We start from the raw sequence: 22499 nt of genomic DNA on the forward strand, positions 1-22499 counted from the left end.
CACTTGTATTGTATGACATTTTGTCATCAAAATTTTTACTTATTTCGTAAGATATACGTAATTGAGAATCATTAATCTTTTCCCAAATATAATAAAACATTAAATAAATATAATTTACCGGTTAAAGGGTTAAACCTTGCATATTGCGTTTATTCTGCCATATTCCTCGAGTTAAAATATTATTAAAAAATTTATATGATCGTGAGTTTGTTCACATTTATTATTTTTTCAAAGATTCATTTCTTTTTTCTTTCTTGCATAATTCAAACAATAAGAAAGATATGTACAATATAGTGATATAAAACTTCCAAACAATCAATACTGGTACTCGGATAAGCAATTTTGTAAAAAAAACGATGTTAGGCAGTTATTTATGTTTGTAATGAAAGTATAGCTGAAAATTTAAAATTGCGTTTGTATATGATACCGTATTACGAATAAATATTTTACGTATTTCATATTATTTTAATAAAAAAATTAGAAATGTTAATACTTTTATAAACAAAAAGCATATAAATATTTTTGTACACTTTTTATATGTCTTACATATAATATTAAAAATTTTTTTTAATTTTAATAAATTATGACTCCGACTTGAAAGGTATCGTTATCAAGTAATATATTTTATTTATTTATTTTTTATCCCTTAAGAATCCTGCAATAATTTTATACAATAATAAAATAAATATAATATAAAATAAATATAGAAAATTGAAACATATTCCTCATCATTATCATTTCTTTTAAGTTGAAGTAGTTGATCTTCTTTTCGTACTAACATTTACAATGGCTCTTATTTATCTTTTTCATCCTTGATTACATAATTAATTTTTCAATACAAGCCCGCTTGTATTTTAATGCAATTGTATTCAAATTTAATTTTAATAAAATAAAAAAAAAACGTATGTAATATATTTTTTTTTGTATTTAAAATATCAATCTTTAAAAATGTTTCTAAATAGTTTTTTTGGATTTTAAAACATGTCACTTTTAGCTTTATGTATTTATAAATTTTTTATAACAGTGATTTTTTTTAATACTTATCAATTAATTTTAGAATCCTAATTATTAATTTTTAAACAACTAAAATTTTTATGTAATTTTACAATTTTTATTATTTGCACTGTTTTTATCACTTTTGTGCATTTTTTAAAATAAAACAATGCCAACCAATTTTAAATTATTTTAAATGACTTTCTATTTAACCATTACGTGTACAAACTTACTGTATAGTTCGCATTTATTATATATATATATATATATATATATATATATATATATATATATATATATATATATATGATATTTAAATGTAATTTATTCATCTAATATAAAGATCACAAATCATAATTATGAACTGAAAATTGTAAAGCCATATTTAGTGTTCAATTTGAGTTAACTACGATTCCACTCTAAATCATAAAATGCAAATAACCGTTCTAACATTGTTCCTCGCTTCTCCGAGTACCTGTCTTCCCACAAATCTTAAAAATAGTCATCTTAAAAAAGCATGAATCTCCGATCCAAAGACTCGCGAAGTTAACGTAAACAACTGCCTGAATTCGCGTTGCCTCTGCCTCGTTGTTCTCGACACAAGCAACAATCTTTTCTTAATCATTTTCACGACGATACGGACCGATCGATCTGTTGACAACACTCGTGTTACCTCATTTTTCGTTATCGAGATCGTTCTCATTCGAGCCGGCTCGCGGATTCTTCCTAGGAAGCGTCGCCACTTCCGGTCCCCCGAGCCACGAGATCGTCGGATATTTCTCTTCCGGGATGGTCGAACTCACCTTGACCGAGCAAGGTCCGGGACGCTACTCGCGCTCCTGTCTGCTCGGCAGCGCCGGGACGACGTTCCGCGCCGCGTCGCTCGTTCAGCTATCGACGCTGAAGAGCTCCTTGTGAAGGGCCGGGAACTCGAGGTGCGGTTGCGACCGCTTGAACTTCGCCAACGCGTCCATGTGTAGCAACGAGATCTCCCGTAATTGCGGTATCTTCGCGAGAATCGCGTCGCACACGGTCACGTCGCCCTTGATTGGCGTCACGTGGTTCCGATCCAGTTCCGACCTCAACGCTCTGATCACCGCCTGCGACAGCCTATTGATATCTCCCAGGCACTTCAGTCCCGGTCGATCTGCACAAGATACAATAAGTCAGTGCAACTAGGGTGCTACTTGAATAACGGTGAAGATAAAAATATGATATTTTTTTCACCCTGTCAATCTCTTCTAACTCATAGACTTCAATTAACTTTACAGACTCTCTCGTGCCGAAAAAATTTTTATCAAAAAGTCAAACATTTCTATAAATTATTTTAGAGAAAACTATTTTCTTTCATTTTTAATATAGCAAATAATGTTGACAAAATATGTATTCATATATATTCGTAATACTAAGGCAAATATAAGCGCAAACGTTGAGACATTAAAGATTAATGACATATAATAAACCATAAATGTTCTTTTTATTAAAAATTTTATCTAGGGCTCACGCGACACCCTGTATGTTTGTATCACTCACCAGGGCTAAGTAGAACAGCCGCGCTATAGAGCGCCAACTCGGTTTCAGTGAGCTTCAGTTCGGCGATGCTTCTGGCCAGTTCGAACACGCAGGAAACAAGCTTCATTTCCGCCGTATCCGTCGTATAAAACGCATCCTGCGGTAGCAAGGTGTCGCCGTATAGGACGCAGTTTTGCTGGAGATCGAGGTACCTGCTCATTCGTAGCACAGCCAACTCGAAGGAACCTATTACATTTTAGCAAAATATTAACATAGATATTTCAACTGCATACTTTTTCATTTTTTCTTATCTAAGTCTTTTAAAAAAACCAACTAATGTCTTCCCCATTCTAATGTAACAAGAAATGATTATGTGTATTCAACTATATCTATATATATATATATATATATATATATATATATATCAATATTATAATTTATTAACGTTTAAAGAAAATTGCCAAATTTTCCAAAGACTCTTTATTATTTTTTAATAAAAATATATTAATGAGAAGAAGAATAAAATCATTGGTGACTGCGTTGGATATCATGCAGCTACTTACCTGCTCCACTTAAGAATTAAAAATAGAATAATTAATCTTCAGATTACATTCTTAAAATTTACAGTCAAATCGCGCGCAAGAGCACGCAAAAGAGTAATAAAGTTTTATCGCTGGTAAGGGAGAAACTGTGATTATGCCGATGTAGTTACGTACCGGCCTTTAATAAAACAATCTGGTCGTCCTGCGAGAGCTTCATGAATCCAGGGACCATTTTGGCGAACTCGATGATCTGCTGGATAACGGTGGTCAATTTTTGGGCGCACTCCAACCAGAGCTGCTCATGCGCCATGTTCTTGTAGTAGATCATTCTGGAGATGTCGGTGGGCTTTCGGAAGGACTCCAAGATCTGTTCCGTCGATACCAGACATGTCCTTGCGTGCGCATCCGCTATCGTTTTCGAGAGAAGCTCGCTGATCTGTGCCGGATCTGCGAAAGTCCGGCGAATGTTCCGCTCGTAAGAAGCTCCTTACACGATAGATATGTATAAAAAATAGTGGTGATAAAAACATGGAAACTTTATTCGGTGAATAAAAGAGATCTTAAACAGATTTCAAATCGTACGATTCATATACACAGTATCCCAAAAAGCTCATATTTTCTCTTAAGAGCGAATTCTTTGGAACATTCTAAGAAAAAATTCTAATACGAAAATGTCGAGGGACATTTTTATTAAGAAATTATTTCTATAGGAAACATATTTGTACATTACATATGAATAATTTATGTTTTTAACTAAATATCAATTCAATAACAAGACATTGCGATAGTCGTTGGATTAACTATCAAAATAAATTCATGCTCATATGATAAGAACTTTTATGGTAATAAGTATATCGATAAAAATTTCACTGCATATTTATATGACAACTTCAAGGTCAAGAGGTACTCTTATGGTACCTTTACCCCTTATCATGTCACCATGTTTGAGCGCGCAAAATGTCAGCTGTGATTTGTAAACTTTAATTGCAAATAATTTGAAAACTATTACCCTCGATATTTTCGTATTAAGATTTTTTTTTAGAATGTTCCAAAGAATCCGTTTTGAAGAGGAAATGTGATCTTTTTGGGACACCGTACATTGAGCTCATTGTTGTTATAACTATCTTTATGTAGTCATCTCATACAATTTGTTTTTTGTAAACTTTTTTATGGAGAATTATATTCTTACGTTTACACACAAAGAAATGATTTCTTATAAAACAATTTTTTTTTACAAGAACAATAAAATAAGGATACAATAATGGAAACAATTTAAACAACAGGATTTTTTTTAATGGATAAATTGTTAAGTTGCAAAAAGACAAATTCATGCGAAAGAAGTGTTTGGGCGATAAAATTTCGTGTATGTACTTAAATCTGCTAGATATTGCCTTTGCGGAAAAATACATTCAACTGGGTGTTGGTGGTTCGAAATGACCCTCAAATTGAGTGTTAATCCTCAAGTGGAAGATTTATTTGAGAGTTAACACTCAATTTGAGTGTCATTTCGGACCACTAACGCTTAGTTGAATGTATTTTTTTCGTAAAAGTGATTAACTGTGATTAAATAAAATATAGTATAATGCAAATAAATAAATATATATACATATATTTATATATAAATAAATAAAAACTTGTATACAGTAAAGTGGAAAAACATATTTTATTAAAAAAAAAAAAATATATATATATATATATCCACTTATATACCTATATTTTGTACATACATACTATGAATTGAAACACCACTTTAAAACAAAAACTGCAGTTACAAAAAACAAATGTAAAAAGGATTAAATAAACTCCATATTTTACGTAATTTTGTATAATCCTGACATGTGAAATTAATAAAAGCAGACATATATTAGAACATAGAATTCCACATAAAAGTTTGTAGAGTTTATAAATTATTCTCGTACAAAAAAGATAAAAAAAATAGTTATACTAAAATTAATAAATGCCAGATTCTACAATCTTTTCGGGAATGCAGCCATAAAAAAACGATAACACGTAGAAGAACATATTTCATATTAATAAACGTTATATAAATAAAATAAACATTCAAAATAACATGCGTAATGCAAACACTTACGATGAAGCTTTAGAGAGACCAACATTTTACTATTTAATTAAATACACTAAAACGTTTATAATAATTTTATCGCGTCAGCAAGTAGATAGCGTCGTACCGTGTAACATAAAAGAGCAAGTAATTTCCATTTTTGAATAATTCTTTATGAATTTTTCATGAGGCTGGACTAGTTTCCATGTTGATTAATGAATTTCGTTGGCAAATCGCCTTTTCTCAAGATTCTATATTATAATATAATAGTTTTGCTTCACCATTATATTAAATTATTTAAAGATATTACAATGTAATATATATATAAGCATTACGGTTCATTTATTTTAAAAGAAAAAAAATATACATATAAATGTGTGTGTATTTACATTCATGTATAAGTTTAGTATTAATTTTCTTTATAAGCTGTGAATAAAGGTAAAGAGCTAAAAATTGATACAATTGATATACCCATGTTATGTGTGAAATATTTTTCGTCAGAAAAGGAGATACAAACTTAAAAAGATTTATTAAAATAAATTTGAACAAAAAATTAATTAATCTATATTAAACTGAAATGAATCTAAACAGCATGGACCTCAAACGACGTCCTAAAAACGTTAATACGTTCCAAATACGTAACGACGTTCCCAGAATGTCCGTAGGATAAAGCGTTCTGTATAAAAAAACTTTGTCACGATATTTCTCTACATAATTTCGTTGGTCTTCCAGAACTTCCCTGCAAGGGATCGTGCGAGTGAGCTAGGGGATGAGGGCATGCAAAGGGACACAAACGTAAACCTCACATCTCATCGCATGGGACATACTGGGCAGACTCGGCACTTCGTCATCTTCAGATGGGTTGCTGACCCTTTGCTGCTGTCCGCTAAGGAAGGTCGTCGAGTCAACCATCGTGTACGAGCCGTGGCCCAGGCCGGCGAGTTCGACGGTGGTCTCCTGCTTCACGGCGACGATTCCGCCGCCGCTCAGGGAGCCGCTGCCACCGCCGCCGCCTCCACCCCCGGCAGTCCCGCCGGCGGCCGCGGCGGAACCACCACCGCCGCCGCCGCCGCTGCCGCTACCACTACCATTACCGCTACCAGTACCGCCACCACCGTTACCACCACCTTACCACTACCACCGCCGCCGCCGCCGCCGCTGCCGCCGCCGCCTCCTCCGCCACCAGTACCGCCACCCCCTGCGCCGCTCCCGGTCGTCGAGGCGGACAGAGACTTCCCTGATGTGCCGAAAAGTCAAAGTTCACGAGGGCTTGAATTGGTCTCGAGGGTTGAACCGAATAGGTCTAAATATTTCAGTTCTGTGAATGAGTCCTATGCAGGGCCTATCTTATGCCTAGACGAACCAGAATGTGTGCACGTGTGTACGTTGTGTACATGAGCCCATTTTACTTTCCTTTTATTAAAAACACCTCAAGAAAATTATGTTTATATTATGTTACACAACATTCATTGGAAAAATTTTACATTCGTACATGATACTAAATTTTTACATTAAATCGTGAAGTATATAAAAACAAATCCATTATTTGATATTATGTTATCAATTCACGTATAAAACTAATGCCTTATAAGCAAAAAACAAGTTTTAATAATATCACTATTTAAAAATTGTTTTTTATAAACTCTTGATATTTTTGAAACGCAAAGTCTTTTATGAATCTTTTATGAATTTTATGACTATCACAAAATTAAAAAAAAAAATATTTTTTATAGTTGATAATTAATGATAGTTTCCAAATTTCAGATTCATTCTTTGTGTGTGTGTGTGTGTGTGTGTGTGTGTGTGTGTGTGTGTGTGTGTGTGTTCTCTTCGACGCAAATAATAAACATCACCTGATTGTATACATCATTGATCTATTTCACTCCTACGCAATATTTTGTCATCATATATTAAATCGAAGGTAGTTTTAATCGATCTCAATGAAACTATACCTTGCAACTTAGTTGATTAAACCTAAGTCAACCCGAAAATGAACATAATCGATTTTGCGGCCGGAAATACGAGACGTAATTCCTAGCATGCAAGATTTATACGCGTACTTGAATAAATTATATATCAAATAAATAGTCGATATGTAATAAAGTATATGAATTAGAAGAATATAATCAATATAAATGTACATTAAAACAAAAATTGTGAAGAAAATATTTATGTCAATACTGCAAAAACAATCTATCGCGCAATAGAATACGAAGAATATTTGCGGTTTTGCCTGAGAAATCATTATCGATGACAAGGACGTGAGATGGAAGTAACTCTGGTGACATTAAAGACGCGAACGCAATTAACTCCGGGTTAATGACAGTGCTCCGGAATGCATTTAGCGTGCCGGTTACGAAGCGAGAACTTAACAGTTGCGCTTACAAGATTACAATTCTAATTTAGCGGGCACTTATTAAAATGATCTTTTATGTAATACACTCATACAAATTTTATCTCTTGCATAATCCAATTTTATTCATTGCCTCAAGATAAATTTATGCTGAAAACATTATTTATGAAATAAAAGAATTATATTAAAGTTTTATAGAAATTATCATATTGTTAATTCTATTGCTTTATTAAAATTTCTACGTTAATTTTTATATCAAATAATATTTTTATGTATGACAATTTAGTAAAAGACTTTCGAGATTTAACAAAATAAGAATAAATAAAAGGTTAATGAAAGTGTCGCGTGATATGCAACTGATTGTGTCACTAACGGTTTATCGGACCCAAAGTGCAACTTTTCCACCGTATATGTAGATAAAGGAAATGGCTTGATCTCCTTATAAATGTATGCGATGTTTTACATCGTATCTTACAAATTGAAAAAAAAAAAAGATTTAAAGCAGTGATTTACCATCAAACATGAATTCACTTTGCACAAAAAATAGCCGCGCGGTACTCTCATTAGCCTTTTACTTATTCTTATTTTTTATGTATCTTTGAAATAATTTAAAATGCAAAAGATTAATACGTCAAAAAAGAGGTTAACTTGTGCATTGAAAATTTATAATTTACTTATACAAGATATTTTGTTATTAAAAACTTACTATTTATTTGCAAAAAAGAGACATAAAAAATTAGATTATGCGTTCCAGAATTATCATCAATTCTTTAATAAATTTTAATAATTTGATATATATTTTTTATATAAAAATTTGATAAACATCTGTTTTCTTATAACTGCATAACTTTCTTCATTAAATCTTTTTGTAATTAAACCAATTTAAGATTCTCTTAAAATTTAAGAATCTAAAAAACTATTTATCGTTACTTCATAACAATTTGATAAACTTTTTTAATATGTATATTAACAATTAATAAAAAACATTGTTATATGTATATACATATTTTTATATTAATTGATATTATAAAATCATTATATACATATACATACATACATACATACATATATATATATATATATATATATATATATATATATATCGCTATATTTGTTTGTAATTAGGCAAAATAATGATAATTTTGAGAAATTATTTACATACGCATTTTAGATTGTATACGAATTTTCTTTTTCAATCTCTATTTCTTGATGATAAAGAAAAATTTATATCATTTTTATTATATGATTTCTTCTTTCTACATTATTTCTATATTATTTCTTTATTATATGATTTTTTTCTATCTACATTCCAATTATATATGTTATCAATCAATAATAATATGTCACGATACTATTTATCTCATTTGATGGTGTATGATTATGCATCGTGCCGAAATTAATGAGTCCATGTGCCAGAAATTACGAATGAAGCACTACTTACCGGTAGTGACCACGCTGGGAAGCACCCCGGTAGCGGTGACGGCCGAGGGTGTGTCGGGTGCAACGGTGTCCGCGACCTGCGTCTGCGTCGGTCTGGGGTCGTAGGTCGTCGTGCTGTCGACGTAGTCGGCGCTAAGCTCGTAATTCGTCATCGCCTGATGATTGTAATTCGTGTAACTGCCGGTACCGGGACCTGACGACGTGTATTCGCTACCGCCGTAAGTGTACCTGCCGAGGACAAACGATAGGTCCACGTGAGTCGCGTTTGTTCACGAAAAGCGTAAGTTAATCGCAAAGAAGTAAGTAGGACGCGTTATTCCATAATGTCTATTTTTAAGGATGTATAGGATATTTTTCGAAATATTAAAAAAAAACTATGAAAAAAATTACAGATCGCATTTGAAAGTAGTAGAAAAACTTTAGCGGCGTTCTTCTATCTGGATACAAAAATTATTTCTATAAGAAATAGACATGTGCTCTAACGAGAATATAATTGATAATGAAATAAAAAAATAATGAAAAAAATCTGAAATTTTTATTTAGGTACTTTGAATATTCAAGATGACTTATGTAAAGTTTCATTGCGATGCAGAGATCAGTTCCGTAAAATAAACAAAACTTAATTATTTATTTATTGATTTACAAAATAACTAAATAATCCCAATAAAATTTTGTATAAATCATCTTGAATACTTGAAGTATTTAAACAAAAAAATTAAGATTTTTCTTAATATTGTAAAAAATAATTTAATTTTTAATAACAAAAAATAATTATAAACTATAAAAATGTCAAATAAAAATATAATCTTATTCACACAACTTTCATATGTATAGGTATAATTTATTTGAAGTGTGAATATTAAACACATTTCCAAGTTTTATTTACTTTGCAGGGACTGTATATTCTTAACTCTATATCGCGACAATGATAGCTACATTAAGCTTGCATGCTTTTTATAACCCTTACAGAAGTTTAATACCAGCAGTATTAAATTGGCCAGTGATTAATTACGTATTTTGAATATTAAAAGCATTAATATTGGTGCTTTTAATATTCAAAATAAATATTTAATCACTGATCAATTTGCCAGTATTAAATTTCTATAAGCGAATTGAGTAAGCGAATTAATTTTCTATGTAGAGTACTACGAATAAATTTGATTTAATAAAACGCAGGACGTTTTTCAAAGAAATGTAGCAAGCTCAACTGATGGCGCTCGTCTATTTCAATAAAAATTTTTAGCTATACTTACCCGCCATTATAAGGATGATGTTGATCCGAACTGCTCGGCGTCTGATGTTCGAATACGCTGCTGTCCGGCGCCGTCTCCGAGGCCGCCCTCATTTGCGCCCTGTGGAATCTGACCTCATCTTCAACCTTTTCCCGTTGTTTCTTCGACATGCGCCCAAATTTAACGGCTTTGAACAAAATCAAGATTTTTATCAAGATTATATCGGCTCATTAAAATAATCAATCAATATAACAAATCAATATAAAAAAAATTATTTGTTTGGTTAATATATTAACCAAACAAGTAATTTGACAATATAATCACGTTTAAATTAAAATATACTAGAAAAAGTGTCTTTTCAAAAAACATTACAAAATTTTTTTATTATTTCACATTCCTATGTTAAACAACGCAAAATTGCTCCAGCGAAATGGCAATAAAATCAATCTTTTTTTTTATTCGTCCTTCCACTTCAATTAACTTAAATTATATTGTGAGAGAGTGTACCTCGTAAAATATGAATTTCGAATATAGATTTCAGAATTCTAAAACTTTTCCACATATAACGCACGATTTAACTCTTTAATGCACTTCATAAAAGCAGCTCTATATTGCGCATAAATTGCTTACCATAACCTTGTATATATCGACTCAATCTTACTTATTTATTATACAAAGTTATACGGGCGATATAAAAATTTTATTCCGATTTCTAGTGCAGCTTACAGATAAAGCAGAATATATGTATAATTGAAAAGTGCTAAACGCTCTTCTTCGATCGTCTCTTCGTCTTTCGCTTTTTTCTCTTCATTTTTACGAATTCATTAGCGACAATTACGAACAATTATAGAAATCAGATTAGAGACGACTATCGACGCGATGATTCGTCGCGAGGCGATAAAATCTAACGGGCATTACGAGGATCGATTGAGATCAAGTCGCACGCGATTCTCGTCCCACCGTCGCGGCGGCCGCTCGGTCGACCGGTCGGTCGGTCGGTCCCTTCCTCGCCGCGAAGAAGGCTCGGCGAGGAACGCGGAAGAGCCTCGCCGCGTCCTCCTCGTCTTCTTCGGCGACGCTATCATCGTCTGGCCGCGACGCACCCACCCGATGACGTCACACGCACAAACTATAGCTCGGGCAAACGCATGTACTTCGTTCCGAAAGCGTAACACGTTATTCAGAGTATCTGTAACTTCGTGCTCATATTTTGCATAATGTACTTTTTTGCCATTTTGATATTTTTCAAATAAAAATCATGACATTTTTTTCAAAAATAATAAAAAAAATATGAGTTTTTTTATGAATTAAATTCGAGAAATATATATTTTTTTCAGTTAATTTTAGGTGAATTTTATTTAGACAATTTTTTTATTGAATAATTTATTATCGGAATATTTAATACTAAAAGTTTAATAAAATGAAAGATAGCTCCCACAAAAATATAATTATATTAGTTGAAAAATTTTACTGTACGGAACAAATTGATATGTCACCTTATATATTACTACTGTGTCTAATCGACGATCATCGGGAACCGAATCGTGCTTGATCATCCCCTTCGTATTCTGATGAGAGCGATTTTAACCTCAATTTCCAAGGTTTGATCTTTTTTGGTAGCAATTTATAAAACTGATATTTTACATTCGCGCGTATTTAAGATTGAAAGATTATTACTATTAACCTTTTTCTGTTTTTTATCTTAATCTTAGAGTGTTACTGTGGATGAATTTTGAGTACTAATTTTCACACGCTAATTCAAGTTTAATATAATTTTTGTTGTTAAAATTTGATATAAGTTTAAAATAATATTTAATAAAATTTTCTAAAAATAAAGTTAGTTTAGTTATTCTAATATTTTGCAAGCTGTAAAATAGATTAAATATCTAAAAAATTTTTAATTACGTAGATGAATTTTTACCCAGAATAATATTAACGTTAGAAAAATATGAGTAGCAGTATTCTAAGATTGAATTTGACAAATGTGAAGATAAAACTTTATTTAAATTTAAAAATCTAAATATTTTTTTGAAAATAAATTTTTTAATCTTTTAATTAAAAAAATGTTTCTTTAAATTACGTTTTATTGCGCATTTTTTCAGAATAAGGGATAAAGGCTAAGTCTGTTTGATACAACATTCCTATTAATTTATCTAACTCAAAAATTCTTCTATCTTGAATTAAGAAAAATATTCTTGAACCAAGACAAAGCGATCGTTTAAATTTTTCTTTCGATAATACCTAATCAGACTAAAAAAAGTTTTTGATCACTTTGAATGCAATATCAGTGCATTTCTTTATATAGGTGTGTAGTTACGCGCATGCGTGTCACAAGGGTAGTCGAAGGCTCGAATGACAAAGGGGGGGAAGGGAGGGGTTGATAAGGGGTATAGCGATGTCAGCGGCTAACCGAACAGCTATCATGAAGAGACACGACGAGGAGAAGAGAGAGGAAGCGGAGGGTGATCGACCGAACGTGGATAAAGCATGAACAAGAGAACGAGACAGAGAGAAAAGGAAGGAGACAGAGACAGAGATGGCAACAGGAAGAGTATGCACCAACCGGTAGCTTACGATGCACTTTCTGGCATTCTGTGTACGTGCGCGAGCGCGCGCGCGCTCACACGTTGAGTGGAAAGGATGTATTTGCAGCTTATCGCGCCGGAGGGTAAATAAAGCGATACACTGAATCTGAAACGCGCGCTGAGACGGACCCCGTTATTGAATCCTAGCTTAATCCTTTCAGCCCGAGTTCTTGTTAAAAGGAAAGTCTGTGAATATGTTCCAAGCGTTTTTTATATCATTTAGTAAGCGGAAACGAAACTGGTATAATTTGAGTAAATTTCAAATGCGTATGGATTTAAAGCGATGCATCCGATAATAAAAGCAATAAAACACATCTCTAGTAAATATGGTGCGTTTTAATTAATTATTCGATTAATTAAATTTAATTAATTAAACCGTATTTAATTATCACCAACATACATTTGGGATGTATATGTGTCGGTATTATAATTACTTTTCAAAAGTTATTTTAAATGCATGCAGTATCTATTAATAGTAAAAGTTGATATTTTAAATTCTAATTTTCTATAATTCCATAATTCTTTTCAAAATGCAAAGAAATTATAATGAAAGAGTTAATATTATTTTCAAGCGTTGAAAGTATTGGAGAAGCATATGTTATTATAATAAATAATCTTTTCACTTGAACTCAATACAAATACAATTCTTCGCGTGAGAAATGCTATTAAATTTGATTAATTGTCAACAAATTTGTAACTGTTATAAATGATTCTATTCTAAAATCAAGACATCATATCATTAAAATTAGCATTTTCAGCTGTATGACTTGTAAATTACACGACTTATAAATTATACAATTGTCATATTTTATCGATTATCTGTTCACACATTATGTCCTTGTAAGGTGAATAATTTTAATGCATCAGGTTTGTGACTTGTGTGATGTTATTTATTCGTAGTTAGATAAAAAACCGCGCCTGATAATTGGCCATCGAAAAGCAGGAAACTGTGGTTGGGCCCGAATATCGCGGCTAAATATCATCTGACCCGTGTAAAACAAGACGTTTCACGTTTATGCTCATTTGATTTTGCGCAATTATTCGTAATAAAAATAAAAAATAAAATGCATAATTAATAAAGTGAATAAAATATGTAACATAAATTGTGTTTAATTTAAATATGTATACAGTATATAGAAAACTAATTTGCTAGTGATAAGATCTAAAAAAATATATAACTTTTAAGTAAAAAAAGATCAACTTTTTTACAAATATATATATTGTTTCCATCATTTTCATTAATAAAATATTATTTTATAACTATATTTGTTTTAATTTTCCAAAATTTAATATAAAATTTTTAATTACCGAGACATCACTAAAATTTAAAAAAACTCATGATTAAATTTTGAAATCAATAGCATAACTACACATATATGAAATTTATAGTAAAAGTTAAATTAGCATCTTATAGGTACTGAAACAAAGATTTTTTGATAGATTGTAAATAAATATTATTCATATAATATGCATAATATTCTATTTTCTTTTATATTATTTATAATTCATGATTCAGCTATTTTTTATTAACAACTCTATATATGTATATTGTGATGTCAAATGTAATCCGTAACATTTCTAAGATCTTTGATCGTTCAACGCTCGATTTAGATTCACGGAAGTAACAATCACAGCACAACAAAAATAACTGACGCATATAAAATTTATGCCGCTCCTCTGCGAGTCAGATCGGGTTTATTTATCGAGCGATGTAGAGAAGCTCAACGACATGAGATCGAAGAATGAAATAAATTTGCTCCATTAATGCAGTATATTTTGTTTCACAATATATTAAAAAAAAAGAGAAAAAAAACAATGTTTGAAATGTAACAAAAAAAATGAAAAATGGTTTAAAAAGTATCTAAAAACATTTTTCCATTTTTAATTAAAAATTTTTTTGGTGCTAATTACATTATTAAAATTTTTAATTAGTGTTACCTATCTTTGTTATATGGAGATACGCTTCACATTAATTAAAACATAATATTTAGTTAATAGTAATGTCTAGTTAGTCTTTTAATTTCTACTTCTCAAATATTCTAAAGAATCCGTATTAAGATAATTTCTATTATTATATATCTAATTCATATCTATAATACAATGCGAAATAAAATTCGGCTCTTTTATATACGTATATTTTGTTTAAAATGCTGTATGTATCTGTCGCGATAATCGCATGATATGTCAACGGTCTATTACTGTATTCGTGTATATTGATAAGAATCCGGTTCATCGTCTTCTCGATACATGCCTGCCGGAATAACCAATCTTCAATGCATGTGAACATTTATCCACTCGATACGTCACTGTACGCAGCGAATGATGCCATTTTTCTCGTCAATCAATTAAAATAAATTATTATAAAACTTTAATTTTATGATATCATTTATTATTGTTACAAAAAAGCCACTTAAAACACAAAATTATGCAAAACAATTATATGCCATTTTTAAAACGTTTATTTTTTTTTTTAATAGTTATGTATTTTTCAAAAGTCAGCCTTGAATCCGTTTTCCTTGGAATTTTTTACATGCAATTCTTGAGATAAATCACGAACTGTCATATTTATATTATGATAATTCTATCCGGATCTATGAAGTTACAGAAAATTTAGAAATATATATACCATGATATAAATAAAAAAATTAAATAACTGTTTCTATATACAAAATATATTCTAATATTAAATTTTTCTGTTACGAAGGTTATAGTAAAATTATCTTATAATTAAGTATATGAATATGTAATTATATATAAAAATACTGCAATTATCATAAATTATATGTCATTTTTGGTACTTAAATTGTAAAAAAAAAACTTTTGTCAATCAATGAAAAAAATCAACTATATAAGACTTCATTCGGGTCTAGGACCACTATTATCATGTTTCCGACCGGCTTCCCAGTCCCGATAGGCTTTATCCATCCACCCACGAGGTATCTTCCGTCTCTCGTTTCGTCTTGACGGCCTTGTCTATTAATATCGCACTCGTCTTCGAGAATAGGCTTCGGACAGCGGCGGTTTAACGCACTGAAGACAGTTCGTGGCTCGCTCCGATAAAGTACAGCGATGACTCGTCGCGAGGAGGAGAGACGGATTCTGATAAGGGGTCGTGCACCCCGGGTTGGCACGCGTAGCGTCTTGCTGCAATCGGTATGCATATAGCTGCCTTCGTCATCCACTGACGTTTCTTTAATTTTTCATGCGAAACAATCGATTTTGCATCATTTAGTGCACGGTACGTTACGCAATTCATTACTAAGAATTATTATTAACTGATTTGTGTGCTCAATATTTAACTTGTCAACAATTTGAAAACTAGAAGATAATGCAATGAAATGCTAAATTTTTCGAAAGAAAACTTTGATGTATTCAGACTATATTTGAATTAGTTTTAAATAAATAAAAGTATGATAATTTTACGTCAAATACATAACGTCAGATAAATACAATTCAGTAGATTTTACAATTTTTCTCCGTTGTATCATTCGCTTGCATTACATTATTATCTGCGTATCAAGTACATATCGAGCATCGGTGCTGTTCGAGTCATGCATGTCGCAATATAGTCTCCGCGAGATAGTCCTTCGAACAAAGAGGCTTTTTAAAGAGTTTATATGACGCTGAGCTAGTCACTATTCCGCGCCGATCCCGTAGAACTATATCGCGCTTGTTTGTATGATACTGACAAACTGCGATTATGAGATATATAAGTTACCGCATGTCCGATACACAAATACTACTTTTGATCGTTTTGAGATTTAATTAATTTATAAGTTTTTCGATTATTAAGCCAATTACAATTAATTTTTTTTATGTATATATTAATTTTCTCTTATAAACCAAGACATTTATAATCTTGTCGCATATAGATGCCATGTTGTTTGTGACGCAAAAGTGTTTTGTGTACAAAATTTAAGAATGACACAATACCAAATGCGAAGCATATATTCTTTTAAGAATAATGCGTGTGAATAATGTGGCGAAGATATAAAGCTCTACGTCTTCCCACCGCGAGAATCCCGCCGAGTGACAAGAGTAATTCGTCTTTCTGAAAGAAGGTGACGAAAGGTTGGAGCAGTCGAAAGCACTCACCATCTCTTGACATGCCGAGGCGTAGGCACTTTTGCAACCGACAGTACTGGCACCGGTTTCTGTTTACACGGTCGACCACACAATTCTTGTTCCGCGGACATTGATAGTTGACGACCGACGACTGCGACCGCCTGAAGAAGCCCTTGCAGCCCTCGCAGGTGATCACGCCGTAATGCACGCCGCTGCTCTTGTCCCCGCATACCTTGCACGGGATTATCTCGATCTGGGCTGCAACCATAAAAGAAACGAGCACCTCAATTATAAGCTCCTATCACGATGTCTTGCGAAATCTTCTCTCGCTTTATAACTCTTTTACTTTTACTTCCAGTACTTCATCAAGCTTTAAAAGGCTCATTCGTGTACACATATACCTAGTGATGTATTAACAGACAAGTTACTTCCTTCTTCTTCACAATACATCTCAAATTTCATCGCTTCAAAGATTTCCATGAAATTATGAAACTTGATTCTCTGTTTACAAATGTAAACAGAACAATCATTACAAATGTATTATGAAGCATCTTTCTCGCACTCATAATATAAAAAAATTGTAAATAATTCTACGGAATTCTTATAGTTTAGAATTAAAATTGTGATAAATATAATATTTTATAGCGTAATAATAATCCTTTCTTTACATCAAGAAATTAAACATCTCACATTTCAATCAAGTTACGTTGTAAATAATCGAGATTATATTAATAATTTACTTACAACGCGATTATATATCTCTTACATTATACATATTTCCGTTTCAATAATTCTACCTCGTATTGAATTAGCTTGCAGTCTACGATCATCGAGGATCGCGTTGCCAGCTCCGGAGAGAGGCTGCGCGGATCTCTCTCTCGATCTCGGTTTTTCCGCCGGCTGAGGACTCGTACTGTCGGCACCCCATGTAGGCCCGCCAAATCCTGACAGACTTCCCTCCATTTACGGGTCTTTCTTGCTGGTTTCATTTACGATCTATCGTGGGGACAAAACCGGCTCGTTCCTTAAGATCCACGCGCGTGATTACGATCAAAATCGGTCGTCCGTGGAATGGACGTCCTTAATTAGTCTTTAATTAAGTCTTTGTCTTAAATGCACACCATTTATTTTCACGATATGCTCCACGTGTATTGCACAAAAGTACGCAGCCACTTCTAAAATGTGTTCATTGAATTGTTTTTTAAATAAGTAACAGTATTTAATTATAATACAAAGTGACGTGGAATTATTTAAAGATTAAATTTATTATTGGATGTTTTGAAATTAAATTGCATTCGTAACTAAATTATTTCCTTATTTTTAAATTATAAAAATATTATTGCAAAAGAAATGTAATGAATTTTAAATTAAAAAAAATTAAGTTAAAGAAACTTTCATTAAACTCTATTTTGTGAAAAATCAAGTTCTTAAACAAATTTATGAGCCTCAAAAAATCTAAATTGTTTTCTAATCTATACTACTGTACTATACTTCTAATCTATCATTTTCTTTATCTGCTAGGGTTCGAATCAAACTCTTTTCTTATCGACGCTAACAAAGATAATAGTATTCAAACACGTACTGTGCTATCACAATTTAATTCGATTTCTAGTAAGCACTGGTATGAACTGCACGACTCGACATATATCTTTATTACGTTGTAATCTAGAAAATTTTTTTTTAGATCTAGTAATTAATTAAGAATTATAAAAATTCTTGTTAACCTTTATTCTTGACTTATTAAAGAATGGATTCATAAATGTTATTCTGTATATGGTATATTATCATAAAGCATATGTCACTCACATATTTAAGTAAAGAAACCTATAAGCTCTTCACTCGTAACTCGGTAGTTATCCCTTCAACTTTTCGAAAAAATGAAACGGTGATTTTCGAGGTGAAAAAGTTAAATTTCGATAAATTGAGCTCTCTCAGTAGGCAAACCTTAGAGGCTAGAAAAAGTCCGATGCAAAAGCAGCTTCGTGTTGCAAAAAAGTGTGAGCAGGGTGGCTCGGAGACGCGATTGTTCGCACGTGCGCGTGTGCGTGCACGGAAACGAGGATTCGGTGCGCGGCCGGTCTTCTGTCCGGCTATATCGCCCGAGTGCGCTTCTCTCGTCCGGCAACTCTAGCGCCACGAGCAGAACGTCGAGGCGCTTGCACCATACATACGCGGCCGAACATTACATAACCGAGAACGATGAACCCAGAGTACAGTCACCCGGCACGCTCGCATCTTCGACGTGCGTCATGCGGAGAGCGCAGCGTGCATCGGCAACGGCGGACAGGCGCTATACCCGGAACTCCCGAAATCGAAACGTCGCCTTCCTCGTACGCCACGTCGATGTATTGTTGCAATTTATGATGAGATTTCTTAGTGATTGATAATAAATCACTGGCTCTGCACAATAGAACTAGAATAACGTTCACGTATGAGACATTGATTTCAATTACTACGTTCAATAAAACAAACAGTATGTCTGATAAAAAACAGAACGTAATTAAAATTTTATATTTTTTACAGCGTAATGTTATCTGTGAATGTTTAAAAATAACTTTTTTATATTGTCTTTCAAAACATTTTACATCTTATCATTTTGCTTCATTATCTTTGACTTGCTTCGTCAATCTCATTTTCTACAATGACCACTAATATCGTAGAAAAAAGCTTTTTATTGTAATTTTGGATAAGAGTTTATGCGTCGGGCACTTTTGTTCAAATTATCTTTTATAACAGCAATTCTAATTTTTTTTTTTCTAAATTAAACATATTTTATACAAGAACATAATTGTGTTCCATAGTGCGTAGCATCATTCCTTTTTTTCTTTGATATTCATATATAAATAATTTTTATGAATATTTAACGCAATCATAAATCAGAAATTATGTATAAATATACATATATAAAATATTGTCTATATTCACTCAAACAAATAGACTTGCAAGTACAGCTACAATTTTTTGACTGCCAAATAATTAAGGTAGATAAATGATTAGCAAATATTATGGTATCGCGTATGTTTAGTACTTCACCAATTTAAATAATAGAGACAGAATTTATATTTGAACTGTTGTGAAATTTAGAAAAAAAATTTTTCTGTGGCGCCAATTTATGTTAAGGCCAATCATACTTATTATAAAATTTAACTGTATAACTGACAATAAAACCTAATATTTTAGAAGATACTGTTATATGATGCAGTTATATGATGCAGTTATAAATTTCATATGGCATAAACAATATTTTAGTAGTCACAAAAATAGCGTATCTACATTTTTTTGACTGTTGTTACTATTGTCTATCGCTAACCAATTATTTTCATTTTAATTTTCTTCATTATTACGATTGCTACGTTTATTCATAATAAGTCCAAATATGTAAAAAGACGCAATAGCGCCTTGCATAAGAAATTTTTCTGTAAGTTATACTTATCTTCCGCAAAAATTGTTGTTATATACTTGTGTTGGAACGAGAAGACAATAGTTTAGACAAATAGGATATACTTTTAGTAACATTCCAAAACAATTACTATATTTCTGAAATCTTTCCGACCCACTAAATGTAAAATTATAATGTTTGATAATTAATTTAAGCAAAATCTCAAAAATAAAATCTCTCGGAAACTTAAAAATAAAAATTTGTGTATGTTACACCACATTATTGATGTAATAAAGAAGTACAAACAGCTTCATGTTCCATTATGCGCATAGAATTCGTAAATATTGCTAAATATGAACTTCCCATCGTGAGGTGAAATCTTATTTTCTTCAGGATCTTGTTCACATAATCAAGACGAACAATTTCGTCCACATTCGTGTGTAATGATACGTATAATTGACGCGATACGAACAGCGTGAATCTCTAATCACGCGCAAGCGCGACAGAAAAGTCATGGGATCACGAGTATACACGCGCTTTGTGCTCCTCCTCGTGATTTTCCACCTGGAGTCTTTCCAGCCGTGTGCAAGTCGCTCGCACTCCGCGTTTCCGTTCAATACGTTTCACATGTACACGCGTACACACAGTACAGACAGTATATCACTTGCGTAGATTCGCGAGATGATTTTCACGCGCCGAGCAGAACGGAAGAAGAGACGGTGAGCGAGAGACAAGACAGCAAGTGCCTTCGCGAATTGATTCTCGTCGATAAAACGATTCACTCGGACGCGGCGAAACTTCCGTTTGACAGTTGCGTGTCTAGACGAGAGGAGACGACGAGGAAATCCCGGAGGTTGTCACGGAGAAACTAGTGCGATGATAAATAGAGAACGGAACTAACGGAGCAGGAGGGAAAGGGGAAAATGAAGAGAAAAGCGAGAAAAGGTCTGCGTAATGTTAATACGCGTCGCACGGTCGGCGTGGGAACACTCGCGGCCACACTCCTCAGATTTCTTTGGTCGATCGAGAATTTCGGGAGACATCCGGAGCGTATATGAGCGCGACGAACAGAGAACGAGCGTACACGCGGCGCGACTGCGTTCTCTCTCTCTCTCTCTCTCTCTCTCTCTCTTTCTGTCCTTCTCACTTTTCTCTTTCTCTCGCGAGGAGAACACCGACCTCGTCGCTCGCGCGCGCGCAGCCGGAAAAACTCGCGGAAAGTCCACCACTGGCGGTACGAATATTTTGGGGATTTTGACGAGCCAAGGCGGCGGTAACGTGTCGGACGAGGAAGGAGAGAGAGTGCGTGTACGCCCGCGTGCACGCGCGCGCGCCTCACAAATGAGAGAAAGACAGAGAAAAATGTCAATGAGAAGAACAGAGATAGAGCAAGAACTAAAGGAAGGAGAAAGGAGGTAACGACAGAAAGAGAGAGAGTGAGATGGAACGAGGTGTTTTTCGAGGACCGGCGTTAGCGGGCTGGCATCTCACAATATGTCAGAACTCCCCGCGCCCCCCCTTCATCACGCGACGATGCGGCGGGTCACTGAACTGCGCGCCTCCGCTGATGATGGCCGAGTGCCTCACCCTTTGCTCCCTTCGCCCCTCTTCCCGCACCCGTCAACGCCGCGGTCCCCACCGCCCCCTCGCAACGCGGAGATTCGCGATTGTCGGCGAACGTTGCCGGTGACGACCGATCGTCATCGGAAACGGCCGAGAGCCGCGCCGGCTGGATTACGAGCGCGTAGCGCGCGCTTTCCGATCTCGACTCGTGCGATGCGTTTGCTTTATTAGTGCGCCTTGTTAAGGTCACTGGCGTGCTACCTAAATGCATGCGCGTATCGTGTTTCCTACATAGGAAGCGCGGCTCTCGGCTCGCGTAATTTGGGGATTTGGTGGTGGGGATGGAAGTCCCAATTTTCGTTTTTTGAAGCGGCTGGGAAATTTGCTAACGAAACTGATAGAAGATAAAGATAGCATATCTTTAAGTATTCAGAGTCGACTTTTCCTTAATGACAATTGAAATGATGTACAAATGTAGAATTTTTTATATTCTTTTTAACAATTAAATTGTTAATTAAAAAATTGAAGATCTTTGACATTTCAATTTAATGTAATGAAACAAAGGAGTTTTTATTTTAATATAACTTTATTGAAGTATTCTTAAATAACAAGTTGTATGAAATATAACAAGTTTAATAAAATTTCAGTAAAAAAATAGTTATTTAAAATTGTATAGGTACCTAATTAATAATTTATTAATAATTAACCCGTACATTTATGATAACAAATGACAAGTATCAAAGATTTAATTATTTTCTTAAAAGAGAATTGGC

The 22499-nt window shown here is 33.3% G+C and overlaps 1 protein-coding gene across 1 annotated transcript; it reads right to left on the reverse strand.

The window, feature by feature from the left end:
• Positions 1–1880: 1880 nt before the first annotated feature.
• Positions 1881–21741, reverse strand: LOC105193203 (probable nuclear hormone receptor HR3). Its single transcript, XM_039454350.1, is given in 11 exon segments — positions 1881–2140; positions 2527–2751; positions 3222–3494; positions 5916–6237; positions 6240–6346; positions 8904–9130; positions 10156–10321; positions 16815–17042; positions 17582–17959; positions 18591–18649; positions 18729–21741. Coding segments are annotated over 9 exon segments (1974 nt in total). The 5' UTR covers positions 17748–17959; positions 18591–18649; positions 18729–21741.
• Positions 21742–22499: the final 758 nt, after the last annotated feature.

Source organism: Solenopsis invicta, chromosome 10, assembly GCF_016802725.1.
Source record: "Solenopsis invicta isolate M01_SB chromosome 10, UNIL_Sinv_3.0, whole genome shotgun sequence".
NCBI lineage: Eukaryota > Metazoa > Arthropoda > Insecta > Hymenoptera > Formicidae > Solenopsis > Solenopsis invicta.